This window comes from Giraffa tippelskirchi, chromosome 6 (genome assembly GCF_054371585.1).
Source record: "Giraffa tippelskirchi isolate mGirTip1 chromosome 6, T2T-mGirTip1v1.2.pri, whole genome shotgun sequence".
Taxonomy (NCBI): domain Eukaryota; kingdom Metazoa; phylum Chordata; class Mammalia; order Artiodactyla; family Giraffidae; genus Giraffa; species Giraffa tippelskirchi.
In genome coordinates this window covers 4,548,463-4,571,128 of record NC_137280.1, presented here as the reverse complement: position 1 = coordinate 4,571,128, position 22,666 = coordinate 4,548,463, and the positions used below count along the sequence as shown (strand labels likewise).

The 22,666-nt window shown below is 38.8% G+C and overlaps 1 protein-coding gene and 1 long non-coding RNA gene across 3 annotated transcripts; one reads left to right on the top strand and one right to left on the bottom strand.

Annotated features, from left to right (window-relative positions):
- Positions 1-2,760: 2,760 nt before the first annotated feature.
- Positions 2,761-10,635, top strand: CA1 (carbonic anhydrase 1). Of its 2 annotated transcripts, XM_081496783.1 has the most exons (7): positions 2,761-2,821; positions 3,314-3,511; positions 4,869-4,987; positions 5,266-5,361; positions 6,296-6,358; positions 8,848-9,003; positions 9,942-10,635. In XM_081496783.1, the coding sequence occupies exons 1-7, from the start codon at positions 2,785-2,787 to the stop codon at positions 10,056-10,058; spliced, it is 786 nt and encodes a 261-aa protein (XP_081352909.1). In that variant the 5' UTR covers positions 2,761-2,784; the 3' UTR covers positions 10,059-10,635. The 2 variants fall into 2 exon arrangements, with proteins under 2 accessions (XP_081352909.1, XP_081352910.1); XM_081496784.1 differs by lacking the exon at positions 3,314-3,511 and having other exon boundaries at positions 2,785-2,821; positions 9,942-10,058.
- On the bottom strand, positions 4,745-21,589 carry LOC145508968 (uncharacterized). The gene is made up of 4 exons (XR_014055745.1): positions 21,472-21,589; positions 8,203-8,241; positions 5,220-5,548; positions 4,745-4,979 (listed from the first exon to the last, which is right to left on the bottom strand). It is a non-coding gene; the product is annotated as an uncharacterized LOC145508968 (long non-coding RNA).
- Between the last annotated feature and the right edge of the window lie 1,077 nt (positions 21,590-22,666).

Sequence of the window (22,666 nt, the reverse complement as noted above, 5' to 3'; positions counted from 1 at the left end):
GGAAGGAACACAGCGTGAGACATCTGGATTTAGTACAGATATTAAGCTGAAAGAGGTGAAGTTTGTAAGCAGAAAAAGTGATAAAAGTAAATGAGAGGAGTGTCAGGACGTAAAACCATAGGTGCTCATTAAATTTTACATCTTTCTCTATATAGCTTTCTGCTTGTGGTAGTAAACAAACACACCCTGGCTACATAATTGAATAAAGGGTCATAATGGTTAGGATTCAAGCCAATTTTGTGCCCAAACTTTAAATAAATTATCATTCCTATATGAATGTTAAACATTCATGTGATGAATTATCATGCAATCATGTAATAAAAAGGGAGTTATCTTTTCTCAAATAGGTTGATTAATATAGTAGTTCAACTTAAAGTTACTTTTAACAAAGTATCAGTCAGCAGGCATCTTAACTAGACACAACTTAGCAAATAAACAAAAAAATGAGAGCAATAACTGACAGAGTAGCCTATTTCTCTCCTTCTATGAGCTTCTGGGCAACCTGAGGCTCTAAATCTAAAATAAAGTAACCCAAGGGTCAACACTCACTATTGGTCATCTTGAGACAGACCAGTCTGGATCAACCAAGTCAATCCTCCTGCAAACAGAATCAAGTGGAGATAAGCGGGTATTTGTTGACAGTAGAAAGTCAACAAAGAGTGCAAGTGTTGGAGTCAAACAGATCTAGGTTTAAACCCTATCCTGACAAGATGTAAGCATCCACTTACAAGCATTTATAACCCTGAGGAGTTGTCTTCACTTTCTTCTTATGTGGAATACAAATTTTAATGCCTGATTGGGTTATTGTGAGAATTAAATGATTTGCTGCATATAAACCTGTTAGCATAGCATTTGAAATATCCTGGGCCCTCAATAAATGGTATCTTTTAAAAGTTCCCTTTAAGTAATAAATCTTTCTACTTACTAAAGCAAGGAATGGAAACTCAGGTCTCTTCCCATTCTGCATCTGAGCCCATTCTGCATCTGTCATCACCCAAAACGGACAGATAAGGTGTCTCTGATAAGCCTTGCTAAGGACTGTGACAGACCGATTTCCTTCAGAAAGCCCAGGGAGCTCAGAAAATATCCGAATATGGAAGGAGGTACAACTCCCAGGGCATGGAAAGCGTTAATATGAAAGCTTATTTTTTCAGGTGGCGTTTCCTCTGAGCACATTTAGAGCCTTGGAAATGTGGACCTAGCCAAGATCTGACACATATTAATCACTCTTCTTTGCCTCCTGGACAAGTCCTGTGAATCTTCTTATCACTCAACAGCTGGCAAGTCTCACCTCAGTCCAGGCTTCAGCTGGACTTCAGAGGATCAGGCCGAGAAGGGAAACTGGGTATCACCCACCTCCTGGCTCAGCCAGTGTGGCCTTCAGCGGAGATGGAGGCAAAGAAAACAGCTAGACGTGGAGGCTGAAGTCTTGGCTTCTTGCTGGTTGTGGTGAAGAACCCTCAACATCTCTCAGCTGCAAAATGATAATTCTCATGTATAGGATTTTTGTGTGTGGTGTTGATGGTAAAATAATATGAAAGTGCTCTATAAATCGTACGCGTGTGTGAGCACTCAGTCATGTCTCACTCTTTGGGACCCCATGGACTGTAGTCCACGAGGCTCCTCGGTCTGTGGAATTTTCCAGGCTAGAATACTGGAGTGGGTTGCCATTTCCTCCTCCAGGGGATCTTCCTGACCCAGGGATCCAACCCATGACTCTTACATCTCCTGCATTAGCAGGCATGTTTGTTTGTTTATTTTTCTCCTACAAATTGTATAGAACTATACAAAAGAAAGTCTTCTATTTCGATATTTGATGTGTAACATAAATATTGGGCTGTATTTAATTTCAGTATTAATAAAATGCTCTCCATTTATGGTGGCTCTAGTGGTAAAGAATCCACCTTCCAATGTAGAAGACTCAAGAGACACAGGTTCAATCCTTGGGTTGGGAAGGTCCCCTGGAGTTGGAAATGGCAACCCACTCCAGTATTCTTGCCTGGAAAAACTCCATGGACAGAGGAGCCTGGCGGGCTACAGTCCATGGGGTTGCAAAGAGTCAGACACAACTGTGCTCACACATAAAACAAATCTACATTTGTGAATTCCAATACTGCTCAAAAACGAAGAACTTTATTCTCATCTTATATGTCTTTGAAACGTACTGTCATGAATAATATATTGAGTTGGCCAAAAAGTTTGGGTTTTTTCCATAAGATTTCACAATATACTACAAATTACAAACCCAATGTATTACAAATGATTAGTGATTCTCTTATCTGATTTTAAATTAACATCATGATATTGGTTCTGATCTGCCTGTAAATATGCAAATTATTCTGCTGACTGAATTACTGTTGTTAGTATTGTTTAAGTGTCCAGCAAGGGTAAAAGCTGGGAATCTCAAATGCACAGTCCTTTTTAACTAGAAATTCAAAGAATCATGTGTGACAACTCAGCCATATCTTCTACTAACATGAGAATAACAGGGCTTGGTTTTGCATAAGCTAAGATTTTGAAATTTCTCTTTAGCAATATAAGAAAATAAAACAATTGGAACTGACCTTACCTTTGTGAGCTTTTTGAAACCATACCTTTTTTTTTAACATGCATATACTTCCTGATAGATAAAGATGATGAAATAGTGGGCTGAGTGACTAACACACAGGGACAAGGGCAGAGACGTTCTATAAAAACCCTGCGAACTGTGGCTTCCGTTGTCTGTTGCACCGTTATTTCAGGTATTATCTTTGTTTTCAGAATAAGAAAACTAAGTAGAAGATCATGGCAAGTCCTGACTGGGGATATGACGGTGAAAACGGTAAGCATTCTTCTGCTCATGTAGATCAAATAACAGCTTATTCCCTTTTCCAGTAAAAGAGATATTGAGCACTTAAAATAACGGTGAAGTCATAGATTAATGGTTTGAAGTGCCTTTGACTTATACTAGCTTTGCATGAATTTTCAACAGTTGTCCTTTGGGTGATGATTGTCTACAAAATGTATTCTGCGTCTTTTCTCCTCTCTCCCTCTCAGCCTCTCTCCCTCTCTATGTAAAGAGAGGTCTATTGCTAACAGCAAAATATGTATAGTCTGATCCCATAGACTGTGACTATACTATTTCTGTTGACAAAGACACTTTTATAGTGTAGCATAGAAAAGGGACCTTCTCAAACCCTGAATTTCCACTAAGTTAACCAGAATATCATTTAAGATACCTGAATAAATCCCAATCTAGTGAAGTTCTATTCCTAAAACTTGGACTCAAGCTTTAGATCAAGTTTTGATTGTGATCATATGCTTGTCCTGGTAGGTCCTGAACACTGGGGCAAGCGGTACCCCATTGCAAATGGAAATAACCAATCGCCTATCGACATTAAAACCAGTGAAACCAAACATGATGCTTCTCTGAAACCTGTCAGTGTCTGCTACAATCCAGCCACAGCCAAAGAAATCGTCAACGTGGGACATTCCTTTCATGTAAATTTTGAGGACTGTGATAATAGATCAGGTGAGCCAAAAGATCCTTCTAATTTTTGTCTTTGACTTTACTGGGGAAATTGAAACAACAGGGCTTGGAAACATGAGCAGCCATGCTCAGTCTTTTGTGCACATGCGTAGCATTGATGCCATCTACTGTGGCGTCATGAAGTTTTAAAATATTTCCCTGTTAGAAATGATTCTGGGGACTCCCAGCTCTGTCTTTTTTTTAGCCCTTCTCCTTCTCAGTGAGTCTATTCCATCTCTTCTGGTTTTCAGTGTCTTTATGCTAACTTTACACCCTCTGAATAAACAGTAGTTTTTCACAAAATCCTGTGAACCATCATGAATATAAAAACTGAAAAGGCAAATATTTTCTAATTGAGATGAGGGTGGAGGGGCGCATTAGGGAAGAAATACAGGTGAAGAGTATATTTATTTTGTGTGGCCAGAAACATGGCCCCATAACCGTGAAGCCCTTGGGTGCCAGTGAAAAAAACTGGTCTTGGGTGAATCTTGCTTGGACTCATTCTGTCATAAGTATTTTTGTCTAGCTTCCCCTCTCCCTATTAGATCATAGCAACTGAATTATCTTCATCTCCCAAAATCTAGCACACTTCCTCATTCACAGGAAAATTCCCAAAACTGTTTACTGAATAGTTTATTAAATGACAGTTTCATAAATCAGCTCCACTGTCAAAAGACAAACTTTGTCTTAGCGCTTTCCTACAAGGTTCTGAGCCTAAATTTTAGACATCTTGTGGCTATGTCCTCTTTGTTAATATTGGATTAGGTGTGGTAGTGTGTGTGTTTTATTAATCATATGGTTGGCTAGACTCTTTAAAGCAAAATGATCCTTCAGTTTTAGAGTTTTAAAAGTAACCCTACTGTCCTGCTGGAACTTCTTTCGGTCCCTGGCTAGGGATTCTCAGCAAAGCTGTCAGAATACCCTCTTGTGTCTTGATCAGTTACAAGGTATGTGCGGAGTGATTTGTTACTAAAAATAAATTGCTAGATATCTTAATGCATACTGTCCATTACTGTCTGTTGAAAGAATGAATGAACTTATAAACTAAAGCAGATTCATGGAAAGGCCTATAATCCTATAATTCACTCATCTTCCAATATGTTTTCTTGAAAACAGGAAAAGGTAAAATTATAGCCCATGTGCTGAGAACCATAGATAACTCAAGCACTATCTTATGGTGCACTATGCATTGGAAGACCGTCATTGTGGACATGGGGAAAAAACCAACAAGATGGAAACTTTGGCACTGCTGTTTATTCTCATTTCTACTCAATCCAATGTAATGTTAGTCTGTATTAAATGCAAAGACAAGCTGGAGCTCATGGTTGTAACACTAACAGCAGTCTCCCTTTTCTTCTAGTGCTGAAAGGCGGTCCTCTATCTGAAAGCTACAGGCTGCGCCAGTTCCATTTTCACTGGGGCATCACCGATGACTATGGTTCTGAGCACTTAGTGGATGGAGCCACATTTTCTGGAGAGGTAATGTAATATTGAATAGTTATGATATTGTGGAAAAAAGAAGTTTTACTTACTGGTTCCAGGATTTGCAATGTGCCCACTCTATTCAACTCTATTTTCTTAAGAAAACCCTTCTAAAGAGTGCAAACATAGCCCTTCCCATGCCCTGGATAAAGGGTCACACAAGCTTTATCTATCCAAGCCAAGATATATCTTTATATATGACCATGTTAAGGTCTAACTTACTTTTTACCTTCACAGTAGTATGAATAACTGCTCAATCACATTGTGTTTTTTAGCTTCATTTAGTTCACTGGAATTCTGCCAAGTACTCCAGCTTGGCTGATGCTGCCTCACAGGCTGATGGTTTGGCAATTATTGCTGTTTTCTTGAAGGTGAGTCATAGAGAGTCACGGAGCTCTGCTAGAATTATTCCTGACCAGTTAGACCTCAAAATAGGATGAAACACAGCAAAGGGATCTTTGCGTCTTTCTTTTTTTGAAATGTCCACTTCCGCTAGCGACAGCGCAGGTGAACAAGCGGCTCTCTAGCGTATGTTTGCTTTCTCTTGACTTTCCCCTCCTGAAGAGAGAAATAAATTTCAGGCAGAAATGAAAGGGGAACGTGTTGATGGTGGGACTAATTTTTTTACTTTTCAGCTCATCTTTCACTTTCCTTCTAAACTTTCTACATCACAGAGTTGGGAGTTTATCAATTTAATATTTCATCAGGAAAAAAATATGAAGAGGACTTTTGTCCCATAAAGAAACTTCAATTGATATTTAATATGGAAGATTCAAATCTTCTGCAGGAAAGCCCCTGAAAAGTCCTATAGGGAAGTTATTATTAAATTGAGTATATTTGGGTGACCAACTTTTGGAATGATAGCAATTCTAGCTAATCTTTATTTACCATTCATTTTATTGATTATAATTAATAGAACAGACCAAAGAGATTTTATTTTGTATTTTAGTTTTGCTAAATTCATGTATTTTGACTTGCATATCTTTTCTGCTTTTAATTTTTTAAAAATTAACTAAATGGGATTTTACTTGATAGCAATAGAAATTAACACAACATTGTAAATCAACTATGCTTCAATAAATTTAAAAAAAGAAATAAAAAAAAAAATTGACAACTGCAACAGAGGGGGGATAAAAGAAAAAAAAATCCAAAAGAATCTACAAAACAAGTCAAAACAAGAATAATAAATGTTTTCCTTGAGTCAAAAAAAAAAATAAAAAATAAAAAAAAAAAATAAAAATTAACTAAATGGGATTTTACTTGATAACAATTTTTATCTCACACTTTATTTTTTTTAATCTCCAGGTGGGTCAGGCCAACCCAAACCTGCAGAAAGTGCTTGATGCCCTAAAAGCAGTTAAAACTAAGGTAAATAGATAATTAAGTTAGTTTAAATCAGAGAACAAGAATCTACAAAGCCATGGAAATCATTTAATTACATATTTGATATGAGGAGTAGGAAGTCCTAAGCAAAACCATCAGTCTGAAAATCAAGGTGCTGCTCACATGTTCCTTATTTCTGAGGTCTCTGACTCAGTGATTTATTTTGGTTTTGTTTCTCATAGTTACTGCTTATCAATTTCAGCAAGATGAAGCCTGTAGAAGAATGGTTTTCACAGCTGTTTCATAGATCATAACCATGATGCCCACTGTCAGCTTAGAAAAAAGATGGATTTCTCTGATATATTTAACCTTAGCTTCACCATTTTGATAATAAAGAGTTAAATCATATGTCAGAGATTTGCCATTGTCACTCACAGTTTGGAGAACTATCATACTTTTACATAAAATAAATCTAGTTCATATTGAGTCCAAAAAAAATTAAACTTCAAGTGCGTATTTTATAAAATGAGAAAGTTTAAAGATAAATAAGCACTCAATTCAGGAATATAAAAAATGATATATGAAAAGAAAGTAGAAGGAAATGATTAATTAAGATAAGCAAAACATTAATTAAATAAGAAAAAATATGAATAAATACGAAGTAAAATTTTATTAATAAAATGAAAGCTAATTCTTTGGGGAAAAGTAACCCCCAAAAAAGACACTTTTGGCAAGTTTGATGATGGGGGAAAAAAGTATAAATACAAAAAATTATTACAAATAAGGAAATGGGTCATAATTAAAGATGTATTAGAAGGTTTTAAAAGAGAAAAGTTTGTACAGTTGACCCTTGAACAACATGGGTTTGAACAGCACAGGTGCATTAATCTGCAGATTTTTTTTTGATAAATGCTTGCTACAGCACCACACAATTGTCCTTTAAATGCACCTGCTGATGCACAACCATGTTTATGAGGGATGACCATAAAGTTATGTGCGGATTTCTAACTGCTCGAGAGGTCAGCATGCCTAACCCCGACATTGCTCAAGGGTCAGCAGTACCACACTGCATGAGCAAATTCAAAAATTTAGATTACGTAGATGAATGTCTAGGAAAATGTAGAGAAAATGACTCAAAATATGGTGAAAGTCTAAACAGACCAATAATCTAAAAAAAGTTGAAAAACTAGTAAAAAAAAAAAATATATATATATATATATCCAGTAAAAGAAAACTCTAGGCCCAGACCACTTTATGGGGAAATGTTACACAACTTTTAATAAACAATCACGCCACTTTAACTAAACTGCCTAGATTAGGGGACAAAAAAAACTTATTTCAATTTCATTTAATGAAACCTAACACCCAAACTGGGTCAGAACACCACAAAAAGGACACCCCGGGCTAACCTTACTTAGGGATGTAGCTAAAGGAAATATCACAATGGATTACAGCAAATCATATTCAACAGTATATTAAAAGAGTCATGCTTTCAAACTAGTAGAATTTATCCAAGGAATGCAAGGATGATTCAATATTAGACTATTTCCCAATATAATTCATTACATTAGCAAATTTCACTTGTTAGATGCTTGAAAAATGTTTGATTAAAATTCAGTGTCCATTCCTGAAGAGTAAAAGAGAGAAATAAAAAAATTCTATTTAAACTTAAACTGAACTTAAGAAAGAATATCAAATAGAAATTTGAATCAAACATCAAACTTAGTAGTGAAATATTTGAAGCATTTTCATTGCAATCGAGAGTAAGACCAGGGTGTCAATTGTGACCACCACAAATGAACATTCCAATGAATGTCCTAGACAATATAGTTAAATAAGGAAAGAACTGAGTACGTATTAGAATAAATATTAGAAAAACAAAGACAAACCTATCATCAAGTGTAGAGGGTATAATCACTGACATCCACCTGGAAAATTACAAAATAAACATAATTAATACACAAGTTCTAATAAAGTTGACCACATAAAATAGTAGCATATGAATATAAATTTATTTTCTATACACCAATATGACCAATCACTAAAGAAATAGGAATAAAGAATATAGATTATAAAAAAATTTTGAACCTTTGCTTATACTTAGCCAAAGGAAGAAGATAGATCAGTCACAATTCTAGTGTCCCATATTTTCAGTCATCTATTACATTTATTGTTCATATTTACAAACGTGTTGTTGTTGTTTAGTCACTAAGTGGTGTCCAATTCTTTGTGACTCCATGGACTGTAGCTTACCAGGCTCTTCTGTCTGTGAGATTTCTCAGGCAAGAGTACTGGAGTGGGTGCCATTTCCTCCTCCAGGGGCTCTTCCCGACCCAGGGATCGAACCTGTGTCTCCTGCATTGGTGGGCAGCTGAGCCACCACAAACGTACCAATCATGAAATACTATAGAGTAGAACATTGGTTAAATTCTTTGATAAGACCTATCTACCAAATAATATGTATGTCATATATGTAATGATGTAAATATTTTATATCATGGCATAATAATATATTGCTTTTCTTTTTGTTTCAGAACAAGCAAGTTCCGTTCACAAATTTTGACCCCTGTGTCCTCCTGCCTTCATCTCCGGATTACTGGACCTACTTTGGTTCACTGACTCACCCTCCTCTTCACGAGAGTGTCACCTGGATCATCTTTAAAGAGAGCATCTGTGTGAGCTCAGAACAGGTAGAGTATCAGAGTGCATGCGCGGGAATTGGAAGTGCACAGCAGGAACATCAGGTCAATTCATACTGAGGGAAATTATTATTGCAATTCGATTTTGGAAAGTTCCCTTTCCCTTTCAACTGAAAGAGATTTATTGGTGACATCAGGTCTATTTAATAACCAAAAAGTAGAGTGTATTTATAAGCACTTTTTTTTCTTTATGTAGAGATTCTGAATTCTCGCTATTCTTTTCGCCTTACTAAGGAAAAATCCAACCTTGTTACGTATCTTCCTAAGAGTTTCAACAACAAGAGAAAATGGTCACTCGCAGTGCTACTAAGGCTTCGGGGAGCTGTGACTCTCGAGTGGCATACCTTGATCACTGACATTGGTTTTTCATTCTGTTTTAAATCTTAAGCTCTTAAATATTCAGTAAAATATCTCATTAATGTTTATAATTATGATAAAAACTGCCACTGATTGAGCAACTCTTTTTATCAGGTGCCTTACATACGTTTCGTGAGTCAAGTCTCACGGCAAACCTGTAGGACAGGCGGTGTGACCCGTTGGTATAAGAGCTGACACTTTTTCAGCATATGCTATATGCCAAACGCCATTCTGAGAACTTTATGTGCTTTGACCCATTTAGCCTTCACCAAATCACAATGAAATAGCACCACGTGGAAACTGAGGCACCAAGCAGGGAGTCTCTTACCCAAGTGTGCCCAAGTGTGAGAAGCTGGGACTCTAATCCAGTCAGTCATTGATAATTTAAGCCAAATGCTTGGTGCAAAGACATGTGGAAGAACTGTTGGCTTCCTCCCTTTCCATCAGTGAAACCACTGCAGTCTTCAACCCAATTTTGTAAATATCAGTGCGTCAATTATATTAGGGGAGAAAAGTGTTCTGTGTAACATCAGTAGCTTTTGCTTCTTTAAATATGTTATCCTTCCCCCCAGCTGGCGCAGTTCCGCAGCCTGCTGTCAAATGCTGAAGGTGGTAGAGAAGTCCCCATCAAGCACAACAACCGTCCGCCCCAGCCTCTGAAGGGCAGAACAGTGAAAGCTTCATTCTGATGGGCCCAAGAGGAAGCTTCTCTTCCCTCAAGAAACACAGCTCTGCTTCTGATATAATCCAACAAAACTAGCTTTAAGAAACAAGTTTATTTCAATGCTAGTAAGACAGCCTACTTGCGAATTTACTCTGCAGAACGCAAAATCTTTTTCTTCTTTATGTTTAACTCAAATAGTAATCTGTAAGTTCACTAAACTTGTGCTTAAATTCAAATCTATTTCATTGACTTCCTTATAACTGCAATTAAGGCATGTTTAATTTCTTAATGACGTTTACCCTTTCCCATTTTATTCAGTTTAATTGAACCAAAAATCATTTTATCCCTTTCTTCTTGTCTATTATGTACTATACTTTTAAAAGGTGTTAGGTTTCTACCCCATTTATGTTCAAGAATCTTAAATGCTTTCATTTGCAAAATTATTTTGATGCAATATCAGATCTATTACTCAAATGTAATGACCTAAGAGCAGCTTAAGATGAAATGTTAGAAATTCATTTGCTTACTCTTGAAGACAAATATGCAGCTAAGATGACAACTGGATTTTATATTATTATAAAATAAATGGCCCAACATTGCTACCATTTGTGTGCTGTCTTATAAAAATGATGTATCTCAGATAAGAACTGACACTTCTGGTTATTCCTCCACCCGTTAGCAAGGCCGATGGGGTTGTTCCATTATTATAACTAGTCAGCTTACATGAAGAATCTGTACATCAAACTTGGAAGAAAAATCACCTGTGAATTATTTATAAAAATAATGAAGGAATCACTTGACTTAGAATCATATAGAAACATCACATAATCTTTCAGTCAGGTGTGTACTTAATCTGAAGTCAGTTCTTTCTGAAGCCATATCTACACTCAGAATTCTACAAATCTTGTGTCCAGTGTTTAGTTTTGTGATTTACTTACTTTCCCTTCTCTGAGAAATCATAATGGCGTCAAAACCCTCATCCATCCCCATGTTCTAGTCTTGTCTAATGTCACAGAATCAGTCAAAACTTCTCACAACTGTAATCACAGTTAAAAAGACAGACAAACCAGATTCTTTATTGCTCTGAGGGAGCTTTTATGTAAAGGCTGTGTTTATTTTGTACCTAAAAATCCTAGGAGACATCTTTGGAAATTTTTATTTGGAGCCCAGAATTTAAGTGAATCTTCTGTATTAAAAATGTAAGGGCCAAGAAGCACTTCATTTATCTCAACCCCCATAAGCATTCTAAAAAATTAAATACTTTCTTTGCAAACGTAATCTGACTGTGTGTATTAATATCTATTTGCCAGATATTGAGAAGGCCTGAAACAGGCTTGATAAAATTTTCATCTAAAGTTATCAAAGGTCATCATGAGGGCCAAAGAAAGAGAAGTCTAAGAAATACATTTGCAAAAGAGGCTCAGGACCTACAATGTTTGAAAGTATTTTCTGAAAATAAATTGAACAATTTAAAAATAAATCTCATGGCAATGATAAGAAAAGGACCTGACTTGATGACCCACATTTTTTTTAAGGAAGTTAAAAATGGATTCCAGGAGTTAAATACGTCTGTGAGTCTTATTATGGAAAGGGCAAAGAAGTGACAGCAGATATATGATGGTCATCGAACTTTATCCCTTAGCTAAATGCCAGTTGGAAAGCGTGGTTCCCGGTCACTTGCTTCTGCCAGAATTTCACATATTTGGCCGCGCTCACGATGCATTATGGGAGCTGTCCACGTTTCTCTGAAGTAGCCGATAAACGCAGCTGCCAGAGGAGGCATGCGGACAGGACCTCGGACCACCTAAGCATGCAGCTCGGGTCCTTCTCTGACTCACGTTCCTGTTTTGTGCACTCTCCCTTTGTTGCCAACTTAGGTGGAGGATTTGAACGTCCTGCAAGGATTCTCGGTCTCTTCCCCATGTTTGGCCGCTGACTTCCTTTATGCCAAACCTGCTGGGCTTCTAACCATCCAGAAGAACAATGCCAGCTGATGGGCTCAGCAATAGGCTCAAGAGTAGAAAGGTGCTTCTGCTCCCTGGAGTCTTTTGTCTTAGGACCACCCGCTTCATAAACATCACACTGAGCTTTAATGAAACCCTTTAGTTAATCTTCGAGTCCAGGTTCCTCGAGCTGTTTTCTAAATTATTCATTTCTATAAGCTTCAGCAAAATAACTCTGAAAGCATTAAATTCATCAAAGAGAATTAGGGCAAAGGAAAGGAAGGGGGGGAATGTTGAAATATTTAATTTCCTGACAGAACTCAAAAGAGAAAATTTTCATTTATTGTAATTCTGGTTGTTCTGTATTAGTGGTTCTTCACCCTTTTGTGATCATGGATTTCTATAAATACGTGAGTAAAGCTATGAAACTTCTCCCTACCTCCCCACGAAATGAAAAGAATTATATATATGTGAAATCTGACATAGATTTTTAGAGTATTTAGGGACTCATTCCCTTCTTTGGTTCCTCGTAACAAAGTCAATCCTGGACCCCAGGATGAGATCCTGACTCTAAACTATGAAAAAAAAAAGCTGAGCTACAACGGTCTCCTGGTCTCTCTTTATCTCGCTTCTTAACATTTATTTTTGCTTTTGTGCCTCATTTTTTACAGCAGGTCCTTAGAGATAGAATAACAGTGTATTTCCAGTATAGCTCATGAATTATCCCTTTGCGGTTTTTCTATTTTCCAAATATTATTTTGGGTTGGTATGAGGTCCCACTGTAAAAGAGATGAAAAATTTAAAAAGAAAGATAATCCAAACCCCTGTGAATTTGTTCATTTATTCGTGGGCAGACTAACCAAGAATTACAATGAGCATAAAAAGGCTTAGAAGAAAAAAATCTTTTGAGGAAGATATCATCAGATAATAACGGGTTCAAATCACTCTGAAAGTTATGGACACTTTGTATCTAAGACCATGAAAGCATAAGGAAATATTTATATTCTGAACACTATCTTCATGACTATCTATAAATACCAAATACTTATTTACCTACTGTTCTCTATGAGACATTGTACTAGGATTCCCTTATTACTTTTATTAGATTTGGCTATTTTAAATCTCACAAGGTAGACAAAGGAAAGATGGGCATAGATAAAAATGAAAAACTGCATTTATTCCAGGACTGCTCCATTTGACATAAAGGAAACATGGATGTGGATATTTAACCTACTGCCAGAAAATAGTGGATTTGATGTTCCTAGGCTTACATGGACACATTTATAAAGCTAAGGGGAAAATGTATAAAATAAAAAAGATCTTAATAGAAATGTAACATACTTGAAAGAAGTTAGGAGAAATGGTCTCACATATTTCTGCTTACAAATACCACTTTTAATAGAGAAGTAACTCATAGGAGTAACTAGAGTCTTAAATATATGTGTATACCCTCATCTTGTATCTTTACAAGTATCTTTAGTATCTTTATCTTAAAAGTAAACCCATGGACAAAGGGTAATGTTTGCAAGCATTAGAATGCTCAGAGCCCAGGTGCACTCACTAGAGGCTTCTTGGAAGGGCATCTGGGCTAATCCCCTTACTATGAGAAGGTAGAAATAGCAATTATGTCAGAGAGGAAAAGCGTTTAAGTGGCCTTATTTTTTCCCCTCAAAGACTAGAGAATATTACTTCCCCAAACCATCAGCAAATATTCTAATACCCTTTTAGAAGCAGATACATGCCAAGCTATTTGGATGTGTTATTTTCCATCATGTTATTAAATCACCTAAGTAGCCAGCAGAAACAAACAAGCCTACCAGGCAGGAATAATGTTTACTTACTCAGAAAAAATTAGTTAGAAAATCAGTTACTTTGGTGTATCTCACTCATATACCAAAATAAATCTGAGATGGATTGTATTAGATTTTTCAATGAAATAATATGCTATAAAAATAAGTAAATATTTAAATATATGGTAGGAGAAGAACTTTTTCTAAAATACCAAAGACACAAACTGAGAAATAACCTAAATATGTAGGTCAAGCAACAATAACAAAAAACATTTTAATGAAAAGGAAAGTGGTACCTGGAGGAAAGTTTTCAATAGAAACGCCAGCCACAGGAACAAGGCCTTTGCTATAGAAAAAGTTTTCATTATTTGTTAACATAAAAATTGAATTCCCAAGAGAAAATAGCAAGAAGATAAAAACAGGCAACTCTGTAAAGAAGAAAGACAAATGACCGACAAATATATGAAAAAATGCTCAATCTTAATAGTCAAAGAAGTATAGCTTTAAAAATGTTCTCTGATTCTTTGCATATAATATTGGTAAATATTTTTTAAATAATACACAGTATTGTCAGTGATGTAAAGAAATAAGAACTGCCATACATTGCTTTAAAGAGCATAGTCAGTCCATTCATGAATAATGCAAAAGTTATATTCCAGAGGAAATTTTATTACCAAAAAGTAAGTAAACTGTAGGTTCAATGTAGGAAAGGAAATTTAATTTGTAGAATTCTAGACTTGCTGTAATGTGATTAACTTTTCTATTACTCTGATTCCCAAGGCTATAAAAATTCTATTCTTTTTACATTTATGATTTCTCAAATTTATATTTTCATTTGTGATCAAGGTATGAATGCTCTCATCCAATTGCCTTTTTGATGTCTCCACTTTAGCTCAGTTGGTAAAGAATCCGCCTGCAATGCGGGAGACCTGGGTTCGATCCCTGAGTTGGGAAGATCACCTGGAGAAGGGAAAGGCTATCCACTCCAATATTCTGGCCTGGAGCATTTCATGGACTGTATAGACTGCATTCCATGGGGTCCCAAAGAGTTGGACACAACTGAGCAACTTTCACTTTCATTTTCTGTCTCCACGTAGTTGTCACAAGGACATCTCAACCTGTTCAAAACACAACTCTTGGAGCCCCCCCAAGACCTGGCACCTACCACCCCCAGTGGGGCCAGCGCTGACAGAGAGGAGGATTTGCTTATACCCCAGGGGCCAATTGCACTGTTGTTGGTGGTTGTGATTAGTTGTTAAGTCATGTCCAATTCTTTTGCAACCCCATGGACTGCAGCCCACCAGGCACCTTTGTGCATGGGACTTCCTAGGCAAGAATACTGTTGTGGGTTTCCATTTCCTTCTCCAGAGGCTCTTCCCAACCCAGGGATCAAACTTGCATCTCCAGCTTTAGCAGGAGGATTCCTACCACTGAGCCACCAGCAGGGTGGAAAAGGTAAAACATGCCCCTGACTAACTGATGCCACCTTTGAGCTTCAAGTGATTCCTTTGGTTCTAACTTTTCAAACACAACCTTCCTTTTATCACTATAACCCTCTATGTCTATTCCAAAAAGCTAATAAACTGAAACCTCAACAGAACGGAGTCCGGAGGCCAGAATAGGGCGCTCTCGCGTCCTGTGACCATAGCAGAGCCCAGCAGGAAGTGGAGCCAAAGATCTATCTTCCCTGACAAGGACTTGGTCGATGGAAAGCAGTGGATTCTGTTTCCTGTAGCCTCCTACCTTCCTTCCCCTCCCCATGAAAGCTTTCTTCCCTTGCCATGCGGGGTCTTGAATGTGGCTTGCCAAGGTTGCAGACCCACAAACTGCAATTCTCTGCTGATCTTAAATAAACATTTGTTTTCTTTTTTTCGTGGGGAAATAGCTGTCAGTCTCTTTGGTTTAGGTCAACATTCAGGGACCAGAAAAGATCCCCATAGGTATTGGGGCTTGTGAGCAAACAGATAGGACACCCACAATTGAGCTGATTGAGCTCACTGCTCGTCTCGCTGACCCTGGAGCTTGAAAATTTGCTTTTCTCCTGGATCCAAGCTTACATCATTCTTGTATTTGAAGTTCTTCAGGCTTTATCCAGAATCTGTTTCAAGGTTTCATCCTTTCTGGTTAAGACTTCGTTCTATATGTGATAACTCATCCGGAACTTTGGTCTCATTTTGATATACGACTGTTTCAATGGCAACTGTGCTGGTTAACCATCAGCTCACTCCTTTGTTCAGTTCAGTCCAGTCACTCAGTCGTGTCTGACTCTTTGCGACCCCATGAATTGCAGCACGCCAGGCCTCCCTGTCCATCACCAAATCCCGGAGTCTACCTAAACCCATGTCCATCGAGTCGGTGATGCTATCCAACCATCTCATCCTCTGTCATCCCCTTCTCTTCCTGCCCCCAATCCTTCCCAGCATTAGGATCTTTTCCAATGAGTCAGCTCTTCTCATGAGGTGGCCAAAGTATTGGAGTTTCAGCTTCAACATCAGTCCTTCCAATGAACACCCAGGACTTATCTCCTTTAGGATGGACTGGTTGGATCTTCTTACAGTCCAAGGGACTCTCAAGAGTCTTCTTCAACACCACAGTTCAAAAGCATCAATTCTTCGGTGCTCAGCTTTCTTCACCGTTCAACTCTCACATCCATACATGACTACTGGAAAAATCATAGCCTTGACTAGATGGACCTTTGTTGGCAGAGTAATGTCTCTGCTTTTAAATATGCTATCAAGGTTGGCCATAACCTTCCTTCCAAGGAGTAAGCGTCTTTTAATTTCATGGCTGCAGTCACCATCTGCAGTGATTTTGGAGCCCCCCAAAATAAAGTCTGACACTGTTTGTACTGTTTCCCCATCTATTTGCCATGAAGTGATGCAACCAGATGCCATGATCTTAGTTTTCTGAATATTGAGCTTTAAGCCAACTTTTTCACTCTCCTCTTTCACTTTCATCAAGAGGCTCTTTAGTTCTTCTTCACTTTCTGCCATAAGGGTGGTGTCATCTGCATATCTGAGGTTATTGATATTTCTCCCAGCAATCTTTTTTTTTAATTAGTTTATTTTCTATTTTTTAACTTTACAATATTGTATTTGTTGATTCCAGCTTGTGTTTCTTCCAGCCCAGTGTTTCTCACGATGTACTTTGCATATAAGTTAAATAAGCAGGGTGACAATATACAGCCTTGACGTACTCCTTTTCCTATTTGGAACCAGTCTGTTGTTCCATGTCCAGTTCTAACTCTTGCTTCCTAACCTGCATACAGGTTTCTCAAGAGACAGGTCAGATGGTCTGGTATTCCCATCTCTTTAAGAGTTTTCCACAGTTTATTGTGAACCACACAGTCGGCCTTGGCATAGTCTATAAAGCAGAAATAGATGTTTTTCTGGAAGAAATGGGGGCTATTCTGTGGAAACTGGCTGAAAATCCTTTGGCTTGGCTCCTGTAAAACCAAGCTGTTCCCTTAGAACTGACAGGTTTTAGGTCTGCAGGCTGTTAGAATTGTAAGCTATTTGAATTGAGTTGTTTGAGCTCTAAGCTTTCCGAGTTGTTGAAGATTTTGAAAATGATTATTTTCCTTGAGCAAAAAAAAGCCTCTGAGAAACGGAATCCCAGTTTCGAGCGTGCACCCCTCCTCGCACAAAAAGTCCAGTGGGTTTTATGTTTAAAAACTGATGTCCTTCCGCCTGTGCATTTCTAGCTAAGTGGTCATATCCGACTAAAGACAATTTAGAATATCAATGGCCACAACGGGGAACTTTGGAAATCCCCATGCTTGCATTCCTTAAAGCTAAATTGGACAACAATAGTGTTAAAATTTCCAGAACTGAACAGGATGTTTATTTTGATTGGTATTTGGAGCTGTCCAAACATTGTTGGAAGCCTAAATATGCCTCTCTGCAAAATAAGATTCTAAGAGTGACTGAGGCGAACACGCTTTTAGAGAAAGACGAAATGAGTCCCGCAGCCTCCCGCCGGCGTCCCCCGTGACGGCTCCGTCTCAGGCTCAGGTCATCCCACCGTGTCTGTCCCTCTGGTCCTTGAGCTCAGGCGTCAGTCCCGCAGCCAGCACCGTCTTCCTCCTTCCCATCTATGCTGCCTACACCTCTTCTGTACATTGTTTCCCTGTACTAATTCTCTTATCAAACTTCTCCTTTTCTCTGAAACTCTCCCCACTCCCTTTTTCTCTAAACTTATCAGAGCCTATTCCCTTGAAAATTAAGCCTTCTGAGGATCCAGAGGTTAAACCTTTAATTTTTTATATTCCCCAGACTGAAGCAACATTCATAGCTCACCTCCCTTCAAGAGTCAAATACATCCCTCAAAACCTCTCCCCAGAATTAATCAGTGTTCTATGAGTAAAGGAGTTCTTCAAGGCATAAAGCCCATAACAGAAGATTACAAGGCATAGGACCACGTTATTCCTTGTACTAGTCCCTGTAATGTTCCCATTTTATCCCTGAGAAGACCTGAGGGCCCAGGGTGGGAGTTTGTCCAGAACCTCTGAGCAGCAAATCACATTGCTATTCCTCACACCCTGTGGTTCCTAACCCTCATTCTTTCTGACATCCTTTCCCACTGGAAATAGAATTTTTACTGTAACTGATTTAAGCAGTGCATTCTTGAGTGTTCTAGTTCATGAAGCTAGCCAATACTTCTTTTTTTTTTTTGCCTTCTCTTGGAAGAAAAACAATTCACCTGGCCTGAGAATCCTCATTTCTTACTGACCTGAAGGCTAATCTCTATGATATAAAGTTCCAGACAGTGTTGCTTTCCAGTGTAACCTTAACTTGCTTAGCTTGGGATAAGATTTAGTAGGAAACGGTGCTTCAGTAACCAGCTTAAAGGTCTAGTCGCCATTGCCATGTTGCCGCAGGGACCCACTTCCTGTCTCAAGGCTGGCTGCCCCATTCCGACTACAGAAAAATCTGAGCAGCCGGCTAGTTCCCCTCTTGTTCTCCCTCCCCAAATTTTGTTTTCATGTAAAAGACAAATAAATGACCTGACTCCCTTAAAAAAAAAAAAAAAAAAAGTTCCCTAGGGGTTCTACTTCGTGGCAATAGACAGATAATCTGCTTCTTTGTTCTCCTTTTCAAATCTCTTCACAGGAAGACTACATCCACTTGCTAAAGCCTTGAGCCTGAAAGGAACATAAGTCACCAAAGAAAACCTGCAAACCCAGGTTGGGTATTTATGGCATCTGATGTGAGAACAAGTGCCACTCCCTGATCCAGACAGACTTCACAGTGTCCCGAGTTTCACAAAACCCAAAACGAAGTGTCAGCTGCAAGGTTCTCTTGGGCTAGTTGGTTGTTGCCAAAATTGTATTCTAAATTTTTCTCTCAGGTCCAGATTTCTGCATGTTTTACTAAACAGTAGCAACACTGACCCAATCTAATGGGAAAAACCAGATAACATGACTTTTAATCCTTTAAAGAAGAGTTTGATGAAGCCACCTGCCATTGGGCATCCCAAATATCAGATTCCTTTTTTACTTTTTGTGTATGAAGAGGAAGGGAATGCCCTTGGATACTTACTCCGAAAATGAGGGGACCACCATTGACCTACATAGTATTTTAGCCAGCAAATGGAGCTTGTGAGATACGGCTGTCCTCTTGCCTTATTGCCATTATGGCCTCTGCCCTTTTTATTAAAGCCACCAAGAAAATCATTATGAGGTCCCCTTTAATCATTTGTATATCTCACGCTGTAGAAGCTGTCCCAAATTCTCAATTACACTCAGTGTTTCTCAGCCAGCCATCTCACCTTCTACAAAGTCCTTTTGTTAACTCCCCCTAACATAACTCTCATACACTGTGATGACCTTAATTCTCCTTCAATCCCTGATGAAGTCCTTCACAAATGCTTAGCACTGACAGGTCACCTCCTGACTCTCTGTGTCGATCTGCAGGAAATTCCTCTGGGTAATGCTAATTTTTCATGGTTCACTGGTGGTTCCTATTTAAAAGATGACAATGGTGACTATTGTGCCAGGCATGCTATTGCAACTCCTTTTGATGTTGTTGAGGCAGCTCTTTCACTTATAATTACTTCTGCCCAACAGGCTGAATTATACCCTCTTACATGGGCTTGTACTTTAGCCAACAACAAAGCTGCCAGCATTTATACTAATAGTAGATATACTTTTGGAGTATCTCATGACTTTGAAATGTGGAAACAGCATAGCTCCCTAATTCCAATAAAAATAAAATTTTAATTAGCACCCATATTCAGGAATTCTTAGACCCAATACTTTTACCTGCTGCTTTAGCTGTTATTAAGATTTAGGGGCATTCTCAACTTGACTCTGCAAGCTAAAGGACATCACCTTCCTGATATTTCTGCAAGGAATGATGCCCTTAGAGTGACCAACAGCAGTCAAACCTCAGTCATGTTCCAAAGAGATGTTTCTCCAAGTAACTAGAAAACTTCATAGAGAAGCCCCAAAATTGGTCTTGGGGGGAAAAAATTAAAAGTTCAACAATTGCTGGTTTGATAAAAAGAGAAGGCTCTGTTTTAGATCAAATAACAACATAGTCCTGCAGAAGACCCTAAAATTCTCACTCCTCACCACTGTCCATGCATTAAATCATTGTTGTACTACAAAGTGATAGCCTTCATGAATCAATATTGGTGGGAAAACGTTAACAAAGCCACAAAAAGCGTCTGCCTCACTAGTTCCCAGGTGGCGCCAGTGGTAAAGAACACCCCTGCCAATGCAGGAGATGTAAGAGACACAGTTTTGAACCTTGGGTCAAGAAGATCCCCTGGAGGAGGACATGGCAACCTGCTCCAGTATTCTTGCTTGGAGACTCCCATGGACAGAGGAGCCTGGCGGGCTACAGTCTATGGGGTCGCAAAGTCAGACACGACTGAAGCTTAGCACACACTAGTTCCACTTGTCCTAAGTAAAACCCAAGGAAGCCTGTTCGTGCTGCTCCCAAACATTTTAAACTGCTTAAAGAACAATTTGGGGTTTGGCAAATAGGTTTCATATATTGTCTTCTGTTTAATGGTTATATTTGAGTCATGGTCTATGTGTTTTCACACTGGTCTGAAGCCTTCCCTTAAAGACAGCCTTCAAGGGAAAGTCCTTTTGGAGAAGATTATCCCTACCTGGGGAAACCCTCTGAAACATCATAGGGATCAAAGAACCATTTTACTGATCAGATACTTTGACAAGTATGTGCTGTTTGGACAGTTTTACAACTCTTTTCCTGTGCTTACCACGCTTAATCCTCTCGTTTAGTCTAATACACTAGTAACATTACTAGAACACAATTGGCAGCATTTGTAGAGGCCTTCCAAATACCTCAACCGAAAGAATTGTCGTTTTTCTTTGTAAGTCTTGAACCCACACCTTTTGGAGTTGGTAAATTTTTAAACTTTGAGATAGTCACAGAATGCCCGGTGTACTTCTCTCCCGCCTTCTTTGACCCATAACCCATAAAAAGAGAGCGATTTCAGTAATTGCAAAGGCCTGATTGCTTCTATTAAAAATAACCATGGTTTGGTAGAGCAGTCCTTTCACAGGATGCTCTCAGGAGACAGAGACCATGCAGTTTGTAGATTTTTGCCTATTGGAAAAGGCACCTCTAGAACTCTCTTCAGTCTTACCAGCCAGGCTTCCTATCAGGTACTGCTAACCAATCCTTGTGCTGTCAGACTCCGCAGAATAGATACCTGGATTCAAGGTACACACCTAGAGAAAGCACTGGACCCCAACTGGACCAGCAGCACATCATCTGGTGGCCTGAAAGTAAAGATGATCCAGAACTGAAGTAGATGACATCCGGTGCCATGGCTTTCCAGAGGCATCCAGACCAGGCCTGTTAGAAGCTTGTCCCCAGCCCTTTGATGATGACACAATGCTTTAGGTGATCTCTAGTTGACACTGACCTTTGATCGTGATAACATGTGGATTTTTAGATAAAACATGCTTGAGAGTTTTCCCTCTTACCCTTCCTTCTTACTCAAATGTGACCTCAATACGTTTCCAGCCTGTGCACTTTCCCTTCAGCATGAGACGCTACACCCAGGAAGTGTTCTTTCTATTATTGAGGGACAGAAGGTTACTGACACCACGAATCCTAACGCTTGGTCAACACTGCTCTTCCAGAGAAAGCTCTTGATCAAATGGGGAAATGTAAAAAAGGAATCAGTAGGAACCTTCTCAAATGGAGTGAGGAGACCAGAAGGGAGAGCCCAACAAGAAAGAAGACCGACTCCTCTTCTTTCTCGGCAGAAACTGAGCCAATGAAAACCAGGAACTTTTGTTTACCGTAGCCCTCCCAACTGTCTTCTCCTTTTTATAAAAGAATTCTCCCTCCTGAGCTGTGCGGGGATTTGCACATGGCTCACTATGGTTGCAGACCCTGAAATGTAATTCTCTGCTGATCCCAAATAACTGCGCGTTTTTCTCTGAAGAAATAACTTGAAATCTATTTGTTTTCGGCCAACACTGTCATTAAAAGAAAAGTGCTCTCAGACAAATCTAAATTCCCTGCATTTTTCTAGTCCCAGTTCCAGATTCCTAGGAAAAGAACTCCAACTGACCCAGCTTAGATGAAGCTCAGCCTTGTTCCTGTAAACTCTGGCTGAGGACTGGGTGGGGGTCTCATTGAATTCAGGGGCTTCCAAGAACGCATAGGCTCTGGGAGCAGAAGCAGTTTAGAGCGTCATTGTGAGCCAAATGGACACCCCAACATGGGTTGCTATTGCTCTGAAGGTTAGGAACAAAGAAAAGAAAACTTTAGACTCATAGGTAAAGTTTAAACTGGCCTTATTGTAGAAAGACTGGCCTTATTGTAGAAAGACATCTCCAACTCTGGAATCGCGAATGTTCCCTAACATATGCAATGTCAGAAACTTATCACGTCATTTGGGCATCAAAAGCA

Bases quoted from the DNA above. Each gene is read 5' to 3' on its own strand.
- CA1 (XM_081496783.1), top strand. From the start codon at position 2,785: ATGGCAAGTCCTGACTGGGGATATGACGGTGAAAACG. The intron at 4,988-5,265 runs GTAATGTAATAT...TGTGTTTTTTAG, and splicing joins GAGCCACATTTTCTGGAGAG to CTTCATTTAGTTCACTGGAA. The intron at 5,362-6,295 runs GTGAGTCATAGA...TTTAATCTCCAG, and splicing joins TTATTGCTGTTTTCTTGAAG to GTGGGTCAGGCCAACCCAAA.